At 50.9% G+C, this 17,405-nt stretch overlaps 5 protein-coding genes across 5 annotated transcripts; 2 read left to right on the top strand and 3 right to left on the bottom strand.

Annotated features, from left to right (window-relative positions):
• Nucleotides 1-839: 839 nt before the first annotated feature.
• Nucleotides 840-2,463, bottom strand: NECHADRAFT_79273 (uncharacterized protein; the record flags this gene model as incomplete). The annotated part of the gene is made up of 2 exons (XM_003051769.1): nucleotides 840-2,052; nucleotides 2,114-2,463. 2 exons carry the CDS (start codon nucleotides 2,461-2,463, stop codon nucleotides 840-842), a joined length of 1,563 nt encoding a protein of 520 aa, XP_003051815.1.
• Nucleotides 2,464-6,557: 4,094 nt separating this feature from the next.
• Nucleotides 6,558-7,904, bottom strand: NECHADRAFT_37682 (uncharacterized protein; the record flags this gene model as incomplete). Its single annotated transcript, XM_003051768.1, has 2 exons — nucleotides 6,558-7,042; nucleotides 7,097-7,904. 2 exons carry the CDS (start codon nucleotides 7,902-7,904, stop codon nucleotides 6,558-6,560), a joined length of 1,293 nt encoding a protein of 430 aa, XP_003051814.1.
• Nucleotides 7,905-9,284: 1,380 nt separating this feature from the next.
• Nucleotides 9,285-11,633, top strand: NECHADRAFT_79271 (uncharacterized protein; the record flags this gene model as incomplete). Its single annotated transcript, XM_003052223.1, has 1 exon — nucleotides 9,285-11,633. The coding sequence occupies one exon, from the start codon at nucleotides 9,285-9,287 to the stop codon at nucleotides 11,631-11,633; it is 2,349 nt and encodes a 782-aa protein (XP_003052269.1).
• Nucleotides 11,634-12,718: 1,085 nt separating this feature from the next.
• On the top strand, nucleotides 12,719-13,105 carry NECHADRAFT_79270 (uncharacterized protein; the record flags this gene model as incomplete). The annotated part of the gene is made up of 2 exons (XM_003052222.1): nucleotides 12,719-12,850; nucleotides 12,911-13,105. 2 exons carry the CDS (start codon nucleotides 12,719-12,721, stop codon nucleotides 13,103-13,105), a joined length of 327 nt encoding a protein of 108 aa, XP_003052268.1.
• Nucleotides 13,106-13,598: 493 nt separating this feature from the next.
• Nucleotides 13,599-15,975, bottom strand: NECHADRAFT_92861 (uncharacterized protein; the record flags this gene model as incomplete). Its single annotated transcript, XM_003051767.1, has 6 exons — nucleotides 13,599-14,449; nucleotides 14,493-14,700; nucleotides 14,748-15,110; nucleotides 15,157-15,397; nucleotides 15,443-15,645; nucleotides 15,697-15,975. The coding sequence occupies 6 exons, from the start codon at nucleotides 15,973-15,975 to the stop codon at nucleotides 13,599-13,601; spliced, it is 2,145 nt and encodes a 714-aa protein (XP_003051813.1).
• Between the last annotated feature and the right edge of the window lie 1,430 nt (nucleotides 15,976-17,405).

Here is a 17,405-nt window from a genome sequence, read left to right as displayed (position 1 = left end):
AACAGGGAGAGTTTACTGCATGGCCCCGGCCTTCCGTGTAGGCTGCCTTCCTCCTGGCGAAGAAAGCATCTGCACAAGAATGTTGGCGCAAGAGCAACACGATAGGCGAGAGGACGTCTCAAACAAGTCGTCCTGCCCATCCTGAAGGAGGTGGCTCGAACGTGGATGATGTGATTCGGAACATAGCGGCGAGAGGGGGTTGCTTGGCTCTTGGTGATTTGGGATTTTCTTTGGGCCGAGGTACCGATTCATAGGCTGAGACGTAGACCATGTGTGACCGTCGTGGTGCTGAAGTCTGGGAAGTCTGTTAAACCGGTCTTTGTGATGGGTACTTGACAACCTCTCGCCTCGCCGCTTGTGCGGCACGAAAGGAAAACATCCTGAACCTGTTAGTAAAACCCACAAGGCTCCGAAAACGGAGCCCATGACAGCAACCTCCCCCCCCCTTCGCACACGATATGCCGAGGCCAACAAGCAATGGACAAGCCATGCTCAACCGCAACACGACGTTCGAGGCCACCGGCACCGCACGTTGAGTAGCCACGGCCATTAACGCACACGATACATCGAGGCCAACAAGCAATGGACAACCTAGCCATGCTCAAACGCAACACGATGTTCGAGGCCACTGGTGCAAAATTTGGAAGTGATGATGAGCAAATTTGCTTTCATCACACCAAAGAAAACAAAGACGTGCAAGAAGCGACGTGATAGTCGAGGCCAGCCACATGAGTATTCCCATGGGTTATAGAGCAACATGACATCTTCTGAGCGGTTCTCTGCAGCAACTCAACTGCAGAACTCGGTCCGCGGAAAACCTTCCCAGACGCGTTAGCAGTCTAGGAATCTCCGCCTTCAGGGGCTTCATCGGGCTTGATATCCTCGGGGTCATAGAACTCCTCCTTCTCGCCGCTTCGGTACCGCCTCTCCATGTTGACGCATGGGTGATATGACCCAGCATAGTCGAAATCATCTGGGTTGGGGCAACCATCACCCTCATATCGAAGACCCAGGGAACACCAGGGGGTCCACCAGATGACATAGGTATTGAAGAAGGTTCGTTGCTGTGTCTTTGACAGCTCATCCCACTTCAGCAGCTTAGTCCGTATCGCCAGCTGCGTTGGCATCAAGTTCTTGTTGATCGTTTTGCGGAAGGCTCTCCGCACAACAAAGTCGGGAAATAGAGTCCCGGTTCTCTTTTCCTGGTGGCGCAGTTTTCGCGCCAGATTCAGCTGGGTGAATCCGTACTTGTCGCCGGCTTGCTTCTTGGGGTTGTTGCCGGCATTCTGCTTGACATCGCTCTGTCGAAGGAAGAAGCACGGCTTTGCTGGCCTGATACCAGCCCACTCGGAAACCGCATTCCAGAGCAGGTCGTGATATGCGCGTATGCGCATCGAAATATCTCGGTAGAAGAAGTACTGAGAATGGTACGAGAATAGTACTAGTTGTTGTATCTCCTTCGTAGCCTTCGACCGAATAATTTGGAAACAAGGTTTATCGCCAAATATCGGAAAGCTAATATCGAGCTCAATCTTAATGGCCTCGACGGTCTCATCAGGGTGGACAAATTCCCGCCATTCTCGACAGTTCTCATCGCCGACGATGAGGATAATCTTCGAGTGTCGATTGAGCCAACGAGTGAACTTGAGGCACTCTTCCTTGATCTGAGACCAATTATCGTAGATGGTTTCCCACTTGATGCCACCACGAGCAAAACCTTCCCTAATCGGGTAAGTATCTTGAGTTTTGATATGTGCATCAAACTCGAACTTGGCGTGCTGTGCACGCAACGATGGGTCAGTATCGTCCATCGTCATTCCGTGGAGTGGGTGTTGGGTAGTCCACGCCGGGTAATGCCACTGAGCTGTTAAGACTGCATTCAGTGGCCCTGATGGTTTCACCAGTGTTCGGATGTCGATGTTGTTACCCGATAGTTCGACAATCCTCTTGGCCAAGTCGTTCCACTTGGCGTCTATGTCGAGGTCTTGACTTGCCCAGTCACCATTGGCAGAGGAGAAGTCTCCGATAGGGTTCAGAGACGTAGGGCGCCAGCTAGGACTCTAGGTAGTCCCACATCGGTAGGCCGATACAGAGACTCAGAAGAATCTCAGACCAAGAGTTACATTGGTCACGGAACAGGGCCAGGTAAAGGAGGACCTCCTGCGAGTCCTCGAAGAAAGTGGTTGGATCCGCAAGGCTGGAGTCGTCAAAGCCCTGCTCGTCATCCTCGTCGATCACCATCTCGTCGGCGAGGCCGCTCTCGACCAGAGCGTTTTCTACGCGATGGAGTGCATCGCCATTCTCAAAGTCAGCAATGGAGAGTCCAGGTGGCTCACCAAAAGCAGACGATGCTCCTTGGAAGCTGGAGCTGCTTGCCGAAGTCTCTTCTTCGGTCTTCACCTTCTTCGCCTCGGGTTGGCCCTGGCTGTCGGAGCTTCTCTTGGTGTTCTGGAAGCCGTTCATGGTGTCAATAGACGCTGCACTTGGGATCGGCGTCTGTAAGTCTCGGGAGGGGGTCTGGAATTCGTGGATGCAAATACGTCAGGGACGACAATCTTCCGCGAACGAACACTTTACGAGATTGATTGATGGTGAGAAACTCTCACGAAATTTCGTGGGCGAAATTTTCGTTCTAGGTCAGGGCTTGATTTCCTTCATGTCGAGGAAGGAGCACCTCGCTCCCCTTCAGGCGTACTGTCTTTCATCTCAAGGAAGGAGCGCCTCGCTCCCCCTCTAGCTCAGCCCATGTTCCTTAGGCACCTGAGCCATGGCGACGTTCTAACGCAGAGGTCATGGCCCCAAACATGGCCTCTGTACTCCTGAGAGTCTATGGGTATGCTGTTCAACGCGTAGTTGACTCTTTTGGCCAGTGTCTGCGACCTTCCTTATGGTCCGTCCATGTCGGATCACCTAGAGGGTGTACAAGCTGGCGCGTTCGAGCATCGATTTTTTTTAATAAAACTGGATGTCTTGCATTGAAATAATCTGAGTGAGGTGCATGGGGAGGTTTCAATTTACACAAGATAGCTTAGACATACATCCAGGTAAGTTGGAAAGGAGGTAGGTGGTGGCAATGCATCGGAGCAATATACACTCTGCCAGCTAGCCAAGCCCACTGATGAACACTCTAATTTCCTTTCAAAGACTTTCCATCGCTTCTTCTACATTGAAGCATTAATTGTGCGCATGTGGTTGCCCAACGATCGGTATCCGACCCTGTCAGCCAACACCACACGATGATACTGCGAGTGTTTTAGCTAACCCAATTTGAAGCCAAAAAGAGGAAAGTTCATGAACCGACTTTTTTAGAAATTAAAAACGGGGTTTATCGTGCCAGGGAAATAGGGATCAGATTGAAAGTGACTTGGCGCTGAGTTCTCTGTGGTTCGTGCCATGTCGCACTTCTCCAACATGCTTCCACATACATCATGCAGCTTGGCCAAAAAGTTGTGAGTGGGCCTGTGAGATGAGCAATTGCCCAAGATCGAGTTGCGATGGATCAAATAGGTAAGCTCTGCCCGTCATTTGTTAATTCAAACGTTAATATCTAGATGTTTAGTTTGATAGCTCGTTGAGTTTGGCCATTGAGGCTCTCCTCATTAAGTTTAACTGATCGTTGGTGCAGCCGACTTAGGCTTATGATTGACATGGCTGAGGGCCATGGTGTCCCACTTAGCTTATGTGCAGCAAGATTGCCACGCGCCAGATTCTAGCTAGATGATTATGGGGGCGGGTCGGGCGACTTCATCTCTTCTGGGTGCACCTCTGCCCTTCTTATAGAAGAAGACAACACCCAAAATGCGTAAAAGCCTACGATATAAGACCGCCAATTTGGTTTTATTTAGAATGGGTTTGGGCTTTCGTACGGTAAAGCTCGGAAAATCAGCATATGGAGCAAATTTCCTGGCGACAAGCCGTGATTCCCGTACCACACTCATTGTTTCTTTGACGAGTAGGAGAGGCGGGTCCAAACGAAGGATGCGACACGGCCTGGCTTGGGCTGAAGAGATTGGGACTATAGCTAGGTATTCAATTGATCGAAAAGAGATCCAGAGGCAAGCAAATTTGGGCCGCGATGAAGCACCGAAGGCAAAGACTCCCTAAATCTATCTTGTTTTAGTTTATGCATTTTACTACCTGAAGAAACAAAGGGAAGGAGTGACTTCTGGAAAACAGTCCAGAGACCCAAGTGGGATGTTATCATTTAGCCCGTGATATTGTAGATGTTTGACCGCCCCGGAGAGCTCTTTGAGGTCAATTGTGATATCTCCATGAATTGGTCACATTACCCTCCACACCCGTGACTCTCAGTTGGAGACAATACCGAATCTTGTAAGGGACGCGTGATATTGGACATGCTCGAGGAAGCCAAGGGGAGACTGTATTCGAGAGGTGGGTTGACACGGAAAGATTGAGCCTGGGATCATAAGGCTGATTGCAATTTATGCAGCGGCGAACGCCACGACACTCCATTCAAAGTCGATTTCTATTGCTAGAATGTACTTTCAGAAGGCAAGGAGCGGGACATAAAGCATCACTGTGTGGTGAGTAGTACCCTGACCCTCTGCCCGACAACTTGTTAATACCTGTGGCTCCTGGCGAAAAACACGACTTTTTGAAGTTACTCAAAGGAGATATAAGTAAGTCGTAGTCGTCATAGTGGACAAAACTCATATGTTGCGGCAGCAGCTTCTATTAAATATGGCCTTACATCTTGGCGGCCCTTGCTTTCGTAAGGGTGTTGCTTGGTCGCTTCGGTGAGGACTGAGCTGTCAGACCCAATCCTTGAGTTGTCCTTTGAGAAGGGATAATTCTTTGAAGGCGCAAGGCTCGCTAATCATGGACCGATCATGTCCCTTTTAGAGAAACGCTGACATTATATGATTTGATTTGATGTTCTCGCCGGTATCGATGGTTGATGAATATGTGAACGTAACTGAACCAGACTTACCTGCCTCGTTACAGAGCTCATCTTTCACATATCAAATGTACCTTTGGGTGTCTTCTTTTACACATACCAGCCAACTTCAGTTACCTAAGAAGCAATAAATGCAGGAACGGCCCCAAACCATCGGGGACCTTCTTCTTTTCTAAGAAGTGGTATTTTTAGTATGGTCAGTGGGGCCACGCGCAACGGTTCTGGGGTCAGCCCCGAAGGGCTGACCCCACAACCTTATGTCCAGCGCCAGCCAGTGATAACAGGATAACTTAAAGATTGGTAACATCAAAAGGTACCCAATGAAGCGCATTCAATGGTCATGATGAGTTGCTAATGCGTGTGGAGTTTCCCAGGAGGAATATAATGCCTTAGTGAAATGCGGAACATCAACAAATCGCAGGATTGGTGTAGTGGTTGTAAGTCAATGAAGCTTCCGAGATCCAATTCAACGTTACTAATTCTTCCCAGATCACGCATCGTTCACAGTTGCAATCAACGCAAGTTCCGATGAGGTCGCGAGTTCAATCCTCGCATCCTGTACCATTTCTTTTTGCTGGGAGCGGTCGTGGGTCGTGGTCGTGGTTAAACAACGAGTCCTGCTGCGTCTCACCTTGGACATGACAGCACAGGAGGATTTGATTGCACAATTCATGCTTACAGAAGGCGTTCAGAGTTGCAGTTTATGCATGCGTGCATAAATCTCACAATGGGACTGGTCCGTTGAGCAGTCCAAGCGGTCGAGATGGCACAGGGGTTATTATCCGCCACACAAAGAGCCCAGAAAACTTTATGGGTACACATTTTTGCATAAATCGAGAGCTAGAGGCTCTAGTTTTGTTATGTGATCTTCCAAGGAGGGAAATCTCAGTGGTGGCGGGGAAAAATCCCAAAAACACCAAAAAAATCGCCCACCTATCTTGAACAACAAGAGGCAAAAGAAACAGGTCGAACCGGGGATCGAACCCGGGACCTTTCGCGAACACACTGTATCAATGTGAGGCGAACGTGATGGCCGCTACACCATTCGACCTGGCTTGTTGTTGAAAGAGGTCGTCCAATGTGAGATCACAAACTCTGCGCGGAGTTGCGGGATTTCCGAGCGTTTTGGGGCGCCCCATTTATCTAGAGAATGTGTCTGGGCCCACTCTTTTGACAAGGTTATTAGTCATACAACTGAGAACGCAGTTCAGGAAAATCTGGCCGAGTTCTGGTTTGCACTCATAAGTGAAGCCGGTGGGTTGCGAACCCCCTTGTTTCCTGACCTCCCGGTCTTTGGAGCAAAGGTAAGGCACACCGATTAGTTTCGATCATAAGAACAAAATATCGAAGTTGAACACCCAACCGAATTAATCCACTGGCCAGGGGGGGGGGGGAGGGGTTCAAGAAACAAGGGGGGTTCACAACCCCCGACTTGACTTAGTGGCTTGTCATTTCCAGGCACAGACTTGATTCCAGAAGCTGGTATTTCTATTGTGGAATTCTACCAAGGCATAATCTCCAATCAAGTATTTACTATTCGCGAATGGGCATTAGGGATAGGGGCGTCAACACCCTAGTAGACATCTAACATCCAGTCAATTGAGTATAACCAAAAATTGTGCTTGAGAAGAGAAACTACTCACCGGGAAGCAATGTCCTTTCGCGAAAACATGCCCTCAAATTGAACACATCTTGCACCCTCGTATGCGGCCTCCACGGCTTCTTGGAGGGTATTCCCCCAAGCCGCAACAGAGAAGACGCGCCCGCCACCAGTTCTCAAGCAATCGTGGTTGCCCTTATCTCTGTAGGTGCCAGCGTGAAATATCTGAACCTCCCTAGGGCAGGGCTGGAGGGTGACTGGCATACCAGTTGCATACTTCCCCGGATACCCCTGAGACGCCACCACAACGTTGCAGGCGAATCCCGGCCGGATGCCCAAGTTGACTTGACTAAGAGTCCCTGAGGTGCATGCGAGAAGAACAGCAGCGAGGTCTGTATCTTCTGAGAGGAGCATCATGGCGCTCTGCGTTTCTGGATCACCAAACCGCACGTTATACTCGATGACCTTGGGACCTTGAGGCGTGATCATGACACCTGTAAACAAAAGCCCAACGAAGGGGCGCCCTGAAAATTGAATTAGCATCTTTTGTATGGCCCGTATGTTTCATGTTTCCTCACCCTCCTTTTCAAGTCCGTCGAAAGTGGGTTGTAGGATGGACTTGTCAATCTCATCTAGGACCTCTTGAGTCGCAAAAGGGACTGGCGAGTAGACACCCATGCCTCCAGTGTTTGGCCCCTTGTTTCCCTCAAAGACGCGCTTATGGTCTTGTCCCGGGGGTAGAGACCGGAAAGTCTTGCCATCACTAAACGTCAAAATGCTGACCTCGTCTCCCTCCATGAACTCCTCAATCACTACCGAAGAGCCCGCAGCCGAAAACTTTCCATCAGCCTTCATGATGCTGTCGAGCTCAGACAATGCCTCCTGCTTTGTTTCAGGAAGCACGACCCCTTTTCCAGCGGCGAGACCGTCGGCTTTGATGACAACTCGATGTTCTACCCCCTGGACGTAGGCCTTTGCGCTCTCGATGTCATCAAAGTTCTGATATGTGGCCGTAGGAATGTTGTACTTGGCCATGAAATCTTTGGCAAATATCTTGGACCCCTCAAGCTCAGCCGCTTCTTTTGTTGGAGCAAAACATGGGATGCCCACGTCTTTGAAGAAGCCCTCAATGCCATCAACGACAGCGTCATCAGGCCCAACAACAACGAGGCCAACTCCTATTTCTGTCGCAAGCTCAGCGAGTTGACGGTAGTCTGTTGCTTCGAAATTGGTTTCGAGGTTCGAGACTTTGGCGTGGCCTTCTGTTCCCGCATTACCAGGAAAGACGAGCACCTTTTTGACTGAAGGCGCCTGGCTCAACTTCCAAGCAAGGGCATGCTCCCGCGCACCCTTTCCAACGAGGAGAACAATGAGATTTTCTGTCATTGTGATTTGAGTATGGCCAAGAGCTTTCAGATGGGACCGGGGTGAGAGGGTGATGGTTGGTGAGTTAGCGATCTGAAGCAACGAGAGAAACACTTGTCTGAGTGAAAAGCCTCATTCATAAATTTTTGTGAGAATCACTGCCTAAATGCCAACTGTGCTTTTTTCTTGGCTGAGGTGTTAAGCTCAACGTTCTACAGGCTCGGCACTGAATCTACTTTGACATCTGGCCGATTCCGACTGTTGTTTACATTGGTGGCTGATTGTAAGTTGATGCCATCATGTCGCGGCCATTTACTATACAAAAGGACTCTCTCTTTCCCGTCATTTAAAGAATATGCCATCAGGCTCCATGCTTGACAGATAATAGTGACGATGACCACATAACGCCCTTCCTTGGGAGACACGCCATGCTAGGATGCATTGGAGATGCTGGCAGCAGCCAATAAGCCCCGGTATTTGGACTGATACACCTACTCATCGGAAATAGCCTGTGAAAATCCACGATTGGCCCTGATATCGTACAAAAGAGACACATGTCTATGTCAGGCGGGCATATTCGTCTCACCGCCGATTGCTGAGAACATCTGCAAGGGAGGACAGAACTGCCCCCGCTATCGAGCTCACTTTATGTGTTCGTCCCATCAAACTCTGAGGAAAATGTAAGGCGATATTTAGAACAGGAAGTATAAAAATGGTCATAAGTATGCTTTATTTTCTTTATTTATGATAATTCTTGAAAATTTTACCCCCATTCGAGGCTTCATAATGATCATTAATTGCTGAATCCTTAGGTAACGGTTTGGCCCGAGAAGCGGTACTTCGGCGATCCCTAAAGGCGGCAACTTCCTTGTAAGACTTGTAAACAGCGACAAAGGTTGATTTTCGGGGGAGACGAGGGGCAGTGTCTGCGGGGTAGGGGTCCTCTGGATGTAACCATTGAGGGCAAGAGGGAGAAAGGGGAGAAAGAGGGATCCATGCTTGCATCAATCGTGGGTGAGTCTTTTGGATATGCTATCCAAAACCTTTGAAGCTATTCGCAATTTGGTAGATCTTGTTATGATGATCATTTGCACATGGCCAATGGCAATCTTTAGCACCAGAGTAGCTCCCTTTCGGCCCGTTGCTGGGATGACGACGCTTGGGCCATTGTTTGGGTCACTCGACTTCTAACCAATCAGATTCAAGCGCTGTGCACCCTGCGCAAAAAAGCTGAGGGGCTTGACCGACTGCGACATGACGACCATCAGCCCAGCCCAAGTCCAAGCCCAAACATGATCCTCACTGTCGCGCCGCGCGGCACTTTGACAACTATTTGAACCTCTGATCTGAACTTGCCAACTCTGGCATGCGCTCCTAGCTTGTCCTTGTCCTGCCGAGACCATGCCCAACGGGAGCCGCTCTCGCGACCCCGACTCTCGCGATCCCCGAGATGCCGACTCTCCAGAGCGAGACCGCGACCGCGAGCGGGACAGAGATCGGGACCGTGACCGAGACCGAGATTTGAATAGAGACCGCGACCGAGACTTGGACAGAGATTCAGACACGGAGCTTGATCGCGACTATGACCGTGATCATGACCGCGATAGAGATCATGATCGAGACCGCAATCGGGATAGAGACAGGGACAGAGACCGAGATCGAGACAGGGACATGGATAGAGACAGAGATAGGGACCGTGATAGGAATAGGGACAGGGACAGGGACAGAGATCGCGACAGAGATAGGCATCGCGAGAAAGACCGCGTCATTCCTCGAGAACCTCGCGTTCGAGATCATCCACCTAGCAAGCGCAACAGCATTACCGACCGCCTCCTAGGCTCCTTTAGAGCTGCTCGCGGCGGCGACAAGGACGGCCATGGCCATGGCCACAATCCCCTACCGCCAGTAGCCTCGTCTATTGGGAGGCGTGCTTCATCCGTCGTCAAAGGCAGTCCTATCCCTCGCATCAAGGAGTGGCTCGACACCTGCGGCGCCGACCACAACCACCATTGCGCCATCTCCTCTGAGACTGAGGTCACTACGTGGCACCCAAAATATCTCATCAACGTCGTCGAACGCCGCCTCGTCAAGGGGACGCCCAAGGACCGGTACCTCGCTCTGAGCTACGTCTGGGGCCCGCGCCACAACACCACGCCCCAGATGTACACTCAGCTACTGCAGTCCAACGTCGAAGCTTTCCAGGAGACCTTGCCCAATACTGACATTCCGCAAACCTTCCTCGACGCCATGTGGCTGGCTAAGAAGCTAGGCATTCGACACATCTGGATTGATCGGCTGTGCATTGTTCAGGATAGCCCGGAAGAGATGGAGGACAATGTCAAGCACATGGCATACGTCTTTGCCAATGCCTACCTCACCATTGTTGCAGCTTCTGGCGATGTGAATTCTGGATTGGTTTCCCTCAACCCCAGACGTTCTTCTGTACGCAACATGAGGCCAGGGAACAACAACCATCAAGATCTGGTGGTGGCTTCGCCTTGGTATTCGAGGGGCTGGACACTCGTTGAACGTCTCTACTCTCGGCGCTGCGTCTTCTTCTTTGAGGACGCCGTGACTTGGGAGTGCCACTGCGAGACATGGCAGGGAAGTCCAAATAGTGTTATGAAGAAGCTTAAGGGGAATCGTCAAGGATGCACGGGAACCATCCCTGACGCGATTTTCGCTTACCAGCACTCACCTTGGCCCGACCTCGACGAGTATGCTCGCATCGTCATGGATTACAGCGCGAGAAAGCTGACCCACGTTGACGATACTCTGCCTGCGTTTTCCGGCATCACGCATGTCCTTTCGCGCTCATTCCCAGGCGGCTTCGTCTTCGGCATGCCTATAATGTTTTTGGACATCGCTCTCTTGTGGCGTCCCCACGCCTCGATTCGTCGAAGGGCCCTGCCGAAACCACCATTCCTCCCGTCTTGGTCCTGGATGGGCTGGTGGTTCGACAACATTCCAGTCGACTTGACACTATGGAGAGCCGCGGCAGATTACGTCGAGGAGGCCCGCTCGGGGAAACGCGGCCAGGAATCAAAGCGGTACAAGTCTGCGCACCCGTTCCGCATCAGGCCGACCGTCACATGGAGCCTCACGAACCGGGCCGCTACCGTGCCTCTCATGAATACGGGTCTCCAGTACCGGGAGCTCCGGGGCCGGAGGAGCCCCACTTCCGACCTCCCCCCGGGTTGGTCCCGCACCGGCTCCTACTACAAGCACGACAGCGACGAGTCGGCGCTCTTCAAGTATCCCATCCCGGTCGAGGATCCTCCCGAGACCAACAGCTACGAACCGCCCGTGGGCGAACAGGCCTACCCCGTGCCGATGCTCTCTTTCCGAACAACGACGGGTCATTTCGAGGTTGATTTCCTCTCCACGCTCGCTCACCGCGACCGGCCAAATCCGCCCCTTGCCGTTGGAAACATCTGGGGCAAGGCGAACAAGTGGGCAGGCCAGTTCCGAGCGCACGATGGCTGGCTGGGCGTTCAGTCATCCAACTATGACGGCGAGGAGCGCCTCGAGTTCATTGCCGTGTCAACAGCCACAGAGAGGCGGGGCTCGCATGTCTTTGACACTGAGCGGTTCGAGGAGCACATGGACGCTGACGAGATGATCGATATTGTCAATGTCCTGTGGATCGAACGCATTGGTGAGGTTGCGTACCGCAGGGGAATTGGCCACATATTGCTCAGGGCATGGGAGGCGCAGGCCAAGGAGGAAGTAGGAGTTCTACTCGGATAGGAGGGAGGCATCTTGATAGCGAGGTGTTGGCGTTTGGAGTTGGATAGCTGATCTTGTTTGATGAGAGGGATGGATCTTTTGTTTAGGAACCATGATGCTCATGACTTTTTGAGAGATATGCTCACTTCTTTTCCACGAACGATATTGGCGATGTAGGTTAAGCAATGGAGAATTTTGATGAACCGTTTTGCACCTAACACAGTACATAGAGAAGACATCTCGATGCGTGATGAAAGGAGTTCAGTATCCTCCTACCTTGGAATTCCATTTTAAATCAAGCGATAATCTAGACGCAAGAACTGGTCTCCTCTGTTTAGTTTATCCCTGAGGACATCGCCAGCCGGGTTTCGGCTTTCATCTGTTATCATCCGTCGAAAACCCGACTACCTACCTACCTCGCTGGGAAGGTACGATGGAAGGGGGGATTCTGGTACCTGCCTACCTGGGAGGAGGTCAGGAAGGATCCCCTCACCTATAAATGTGCCTGCAAGATCATTCTTTTCATCGCCCTTCATCATTCTTCTTTCATCATCATCCTTTTCATCATTCTTTTCATCATCGCTTCGTCCCCCTCCTTTCTCTGTCTACCGCTTTGTGACGCTTGAGGTTTGGCACTGCCCGGCGACCACCTCATCATAAGGATCATCAGGTCTAACCCTAGCCGCACAGCACACAACGAAATTCTCTGGCCGCCTCTCCTCTTCTTCTTTTCTTCCCCGGGCAGTCATCATCATTCTGGTTTCTGTGAGTTACCTTTTCGCTTCCTACCCCTTGCCCCAAGCTGCCTCGCCCTCATTCCCCCTGAATGCCTTCATCCTTACTTGCTTTCCTTTCCCCTGTCTCGCTTTACGGGATTACTTTGACCCCAGCATCAACTATGCTGTCGCTGTTTCTGTGTTCCAATGTGGCCGCTTTCCTGCTCGTGAGGGCATTCACAAACCTCCAGCGGGATTCTACTTACCTACCTTGCCACAACATATCGCCTCTTGACTCCCTTCTGACTGTTTTCCTCTTTGCTCTGGCATATGGCCATCTTGATTATTCAGTGATGATTTGCTAATGATTCACAGTCAAAAAAAAAAAAAATGAACAACAACACCTTCTCCGGTGCTGGACAGATCACTGTCAACAACAACAATTACCACGGCGGTCGTGGTCGTGGCGGTGGTCGTGGTCGTGGCGGCGGTGGTGGCTCCTCCACCACCGGGGGCAAGGTGGTAAGTTTCCATTCATTATTCCTTATCTATCGTCAACGTGCTAATATCTACCGATGATAGTCCAAGAGGGAGATGAAGCGCATCGAGCGCACTGCTGGCTGGATCCAGCAAGACACCCCCCCTCGCCAGCAAGATGACACTCCCCAACAAGACGCCACTCCCCAATCCCGAGAACGCTCGCAGGACGCCCCCCTCCCCCATCCCCGAGAGCGCCGCGAGAGGGAGGAAAAGGATGTTGAGATGGAAGGCGCCTAAGGGCACATTCATGTATACCTTTACCATAGTATCTTCCCGTCTCATCATAAAACAAGGCTCTATCTTGATTGCCATTATCTCATTTTAGGATTCCTATTAGAGAGGAGACTGAAGAGACTTTACTAACACTAAGGAAGTCTTAAAGGAATGCTGAATGTTATCTCCTTTCATCACGGCTGAGAACAGATGAAAGGCGAAAACCGGGGGGATAGACCAAACAGAGGAGCCTAGTTCTTACGTCTAGATAATCCCTCAATTCATAATGGAACTCCAAGGTAGAAGGATGCTATTTCTTCAGGGGTAAAAGTAAACGATATAGGTCTAAAAGCGGCTTGCCAACTGAGAACGGGGTGAGAAAGTCGACAGTAAGCGAAACTTCACAGGAGTCATGCCTTGCCTAAGGTCTCTTTCTATTACACCAAGATGTCTTTTGCGCACGAATTAAAGAAATGTTGAAGAGGATTGGCTGAGAATAGCTATTTATTCTTGGACCTTAGTCGTCCAGGGGAAAGCGGTTAGTAAACCTAAAGGTCGCCAGACCATCCTTGAGATTCTCGACGATGGTGTTCACATCGCTTGTCAGATATACACCATCTCCCTTGCTCACACCCGCTACCTTGGCTGCCTCTCTTGCGCTTCCAATGAAGCCAACCGGCTTTCCCCAGTGATATCCGTCGACGATGATCTGGGTAGGTCTACCAGGAGGGAAGAGAGTCGACCACTTGCCATTGAAGAGCGACTCAGCACCGCTGGCGACAACGAGGGCATCAAAACCAACAGCTTCAGCAGCAGTGTAGGTCATTTCAACATCGTCACCGAGGACTTGGCCCACAATCGTTACCGTCACCTTGTCCTTTGCAAGCGCATCTTTGAGGACCTTGGCTTGCTTGATAGAGTTGTCCGAGTCTGTCGATGCCAAGACTCCAACTGTCAGCGTTGCGATGTTGGGCAGTTTGGTCCCAAAAATAGAGATTCCCGCCGTTTTGTTGTTGTGATAGTATTTCGAGTCAGCGTCAGGGGCTTCAAGACCCAACGCCTTACCCACCCTGACCGCAATATCATGACTGATCCTGTTTAGCTGGCGGAGAACGTTCTTCTTGACATCCTCAGATTTCAGGTGGCTCGTTTCAAAGCGGATCGCGTTGATCAAGAACTGCTGCTCGACCTTTGTCAAGGAGTTGTAGAACAGCCGAGGTTGACTCCAGTGATCTGCAAAGGTGGATGCTCTCACGCGCACCAGGTTACCGGAGGCTTTTCGGCCAGGGGCAGTGAAGAAGCCTTTGCCTTGAGTCTGATTCGCCTGCAAAGGATATCCCTTGTTGAGGGTGTTGGGGGTGTCTGAAACTGTCAGCTAATTTTTGCTGAAGGAGTAGGTGGGATGTCTTACATGCAGCCGTATTTCTGTGGATAAAGTTCTGTCCAGCCCCATCTCTGTTGTTATTGTGAATAGGTGAAACAGGTCTGTTGATGGGTAGCTGCTCAAAGTTGGGGCCTCCGTGACGGTTCAGTTGGGTATCGAGGTATGAAAAGATTCGCCCTTGCAGTAGAGGATCTTCAGTGAAGTCAATTCCGCGTACAATGTGACCGGGTTGAAACTATAAAGGTCAACAGTGTCTCAAGTTGCAAATCGCGTGAAACATACCATGATCTGTTCCGTCTCGGCGAAATAGTTGACTGGATTCGCGTCCAGCTTCATGGCGCCGAGACGCTGCAGGGGAACATATTCCTCAGGAATGATCTTGGTAGGATCGAGCACGTCAAAGCCAAACGCGAGGGCCTGGTCCTCGTCAAAGATCTGCGCGCAGAGCTCCCACTCAGGCCCGTTACCAGACTCGATGGCGTTCCAGAGGTCGGCGCGGTGGTAGTCAGCGTTCTTGCCGGCGATGTGCTGAGCTTCATCCCACACGAGGCTTGCCTTGCCTTGCTTGGTCTTCCAGTGCCACTTGACGAACTTGGTGTCACCGTCATCCGTCACCAAGCGAAAGGTGTGCACGCCGAAGCCATCCTACCCGCGTTAGATCTTGCAGTCGGATCTGGGTCGGTTAACTCACCATGTGTCTATAACTTCTGGGGATACCATTGCCAGCCATTGCCCAGAATAGAGTGTGGAGGGTTGTGGTCTGCTGGCTGAAAAAGTCCCATGCTGAATCGTGAGCTGTAGCAGCTTGCGGGATCTCGCTGTCAGGGGAGGGCTTAACGGCGTGGATGAGATCAGGAAATTGAATTGCATCCTGAATGAAGAAGACAGGAATGTTGTTCCCAACGATGTCAAAGTTACCCTCGTCGGTGTAGCTGTGATGCTCAGTATATGGACTTTATCTCCGACGTCACACTTACAACCGGGTCGCAAACCCATGGACATCACGCGCAGTATCTGCGCTGCCCCTCGAGCCCGCGACGGTCGAGAAGCGAACAAAGGTCGGGGTCTTTTTTCCTTTAGAGCCGAGAAACGAAGCCGCAGTAACGTTACTGTAGTCGCCGTAGCTTGTAAACGTTCCATAGGCACCAGCACCCCGGGCATGGACAGCACGTTCGGGGACCTGCATCAAACAGTCAGTACCACAGCATCATTCAGTTCAAGGGGTACATACTCTCTCATGATCGAAATGGGTGATCTTCTGACGGAAGATAAAGTCTTCCAGCAGGCTTGGGCCACGCTCTCCAGCTTTGAGGCTCTCCTGATCCTCAAAGGGGCCACCGACATCAGAGCTCAGGTACCCCTTGCTATCGTCGACTTCGTATTCTTCCACATGTTCACGGGAGGTTTGCTCATCCCGGGCTGCGAGGCAATGATCCGGGTCAGAAAAGGGGCACTGCCCAACGGACAGAGCAATAAGACCGAGAGAGACAATGAGCTTAGAAGGCACCATGTTTGTCGTCAGGCTAAAGAACCGTGAGCCACACAGAAGTGAGTCAGTCGAAGACGGGTTCTAGTCTTCTACTTATAGTTTGTCAGGACCAGAGACAAACAGTGAGACCCTAGTGAAATTCCCCCGATAGCCTAGAGAGTATGGTCATGCCGTGGCCACGAATACAAAGTGATGCAAACCGGATCCCCGGGTGACGACTGAATGATGTGGTGTCGTCATTCAACAGGAATCGTAAGGTCACTCGAGCAGCACTCTGTCCTTGAGGCCTTGTGTTCCCTGTGAGGTCATAAAAATAGCTTCATGTTGCTTCTTGGCAGCAGTAGTCCAGCATCTCTGAGCTCATTTATGTGATGAGAAGGGATACTGCTGCATTGATCCCTGTATACCTGCCCAGGACGAGGGAGGCAAAAATGAAGGAAGTCAGCCACGGACAACAATGTAGCTAAAGTTTGCGAGAAAAAAGTTGGTAGCGCGTGATGTCTCGGGATATACCATGCTTCCAGCAAGGGTGCGGCAGTGAAACCACAACTTTCCGTGATACAGTGAGGGGATAAGGGTCTCACTGAGTTGTCAGGGCCACCTGTTTTGTGTGAGATAGTGAAATTTAGACTACGAACTTGCCACTATGGGATTTGATATCAACTACTTTTTCATAGACAACCCTGATCATTAATTCCTGAAGCATGTCTGGGCTATCACGTAGCCTGAAAGAAAGCAGAGCCAGCCCTCCAGGACTTCCATGACACGGGTGGAGTTGTAGTCTTTCGCCTACGTGCCTTGAGATGTTTACCGTCTACCATAAAACCAAGGTCACGACGAACCTGCGTATCTCTACCTACTCAACTTGGTCCGCAAACAAGGGGGATATACCTAAGAATAGCATTGTCCTGTGGGTTCCAATGGAACGTTGTGACGCCTCGATGGCTACAGAAAAGTCATGGTAGGAACTATCACATGATGGAAGACGAATTGCTTTTTCGACAGGTCTTGGAGATGATGATAGAATAAGACGAGTTCGATGCCGTTGATCGGTAAAACGAATGAGGCCGAGAGTGGATGATTCGGATACCCAATCAGAGAAGCTGGGTTGCCAACATGAAGCGCCTCATGAATAAGGTACAGTAACACTACTCTACTACCGCCGATGCGCGCTGGTTATGTGCCGAGATGCAGGTGTCATCACTCGAAGCGCCGGGGAAGCGTGACAGAAGCTTGGAAGCCGACCTCTATTGGCGGAACGTCTGATGGATGTGACGGATATGAATAGAATTAAAGGACAAGAATAGAAACCATGAGGGAGTTTCTTGCGACACTGTCACTGACTTTGGATGGAAACAACCGGGGGTCTATTCCCAGGACGCTGGGAGATGCGATGTTTCTGATCGTCAACGAGGTAGACGTTTTGCGGGGGCAGGGATGTCTTGGCGGGA

The sequence above is a fragment of the Fusarium vanettenii genome (assembly GCF_000151355.1).
Source record: "Fusarium vanettenii 77-13-4 chromosome 4 genomic scaffold NECHAsca_3_chr4_2_0, whole genome shotgun sequence".
Classification (NCBI taxonomy): Eukaryota; Fungi; Ascomycota; class Sordariomycetes; order Hypocreales; family Nectriaceae; genus Fusarium; species Fusarium vanettenii.
The sequence above is the reverse complement of the archived record's forward strand: the minus strand, read 5'-3'. Positions and strand labels throughout refer to the sequence as shown.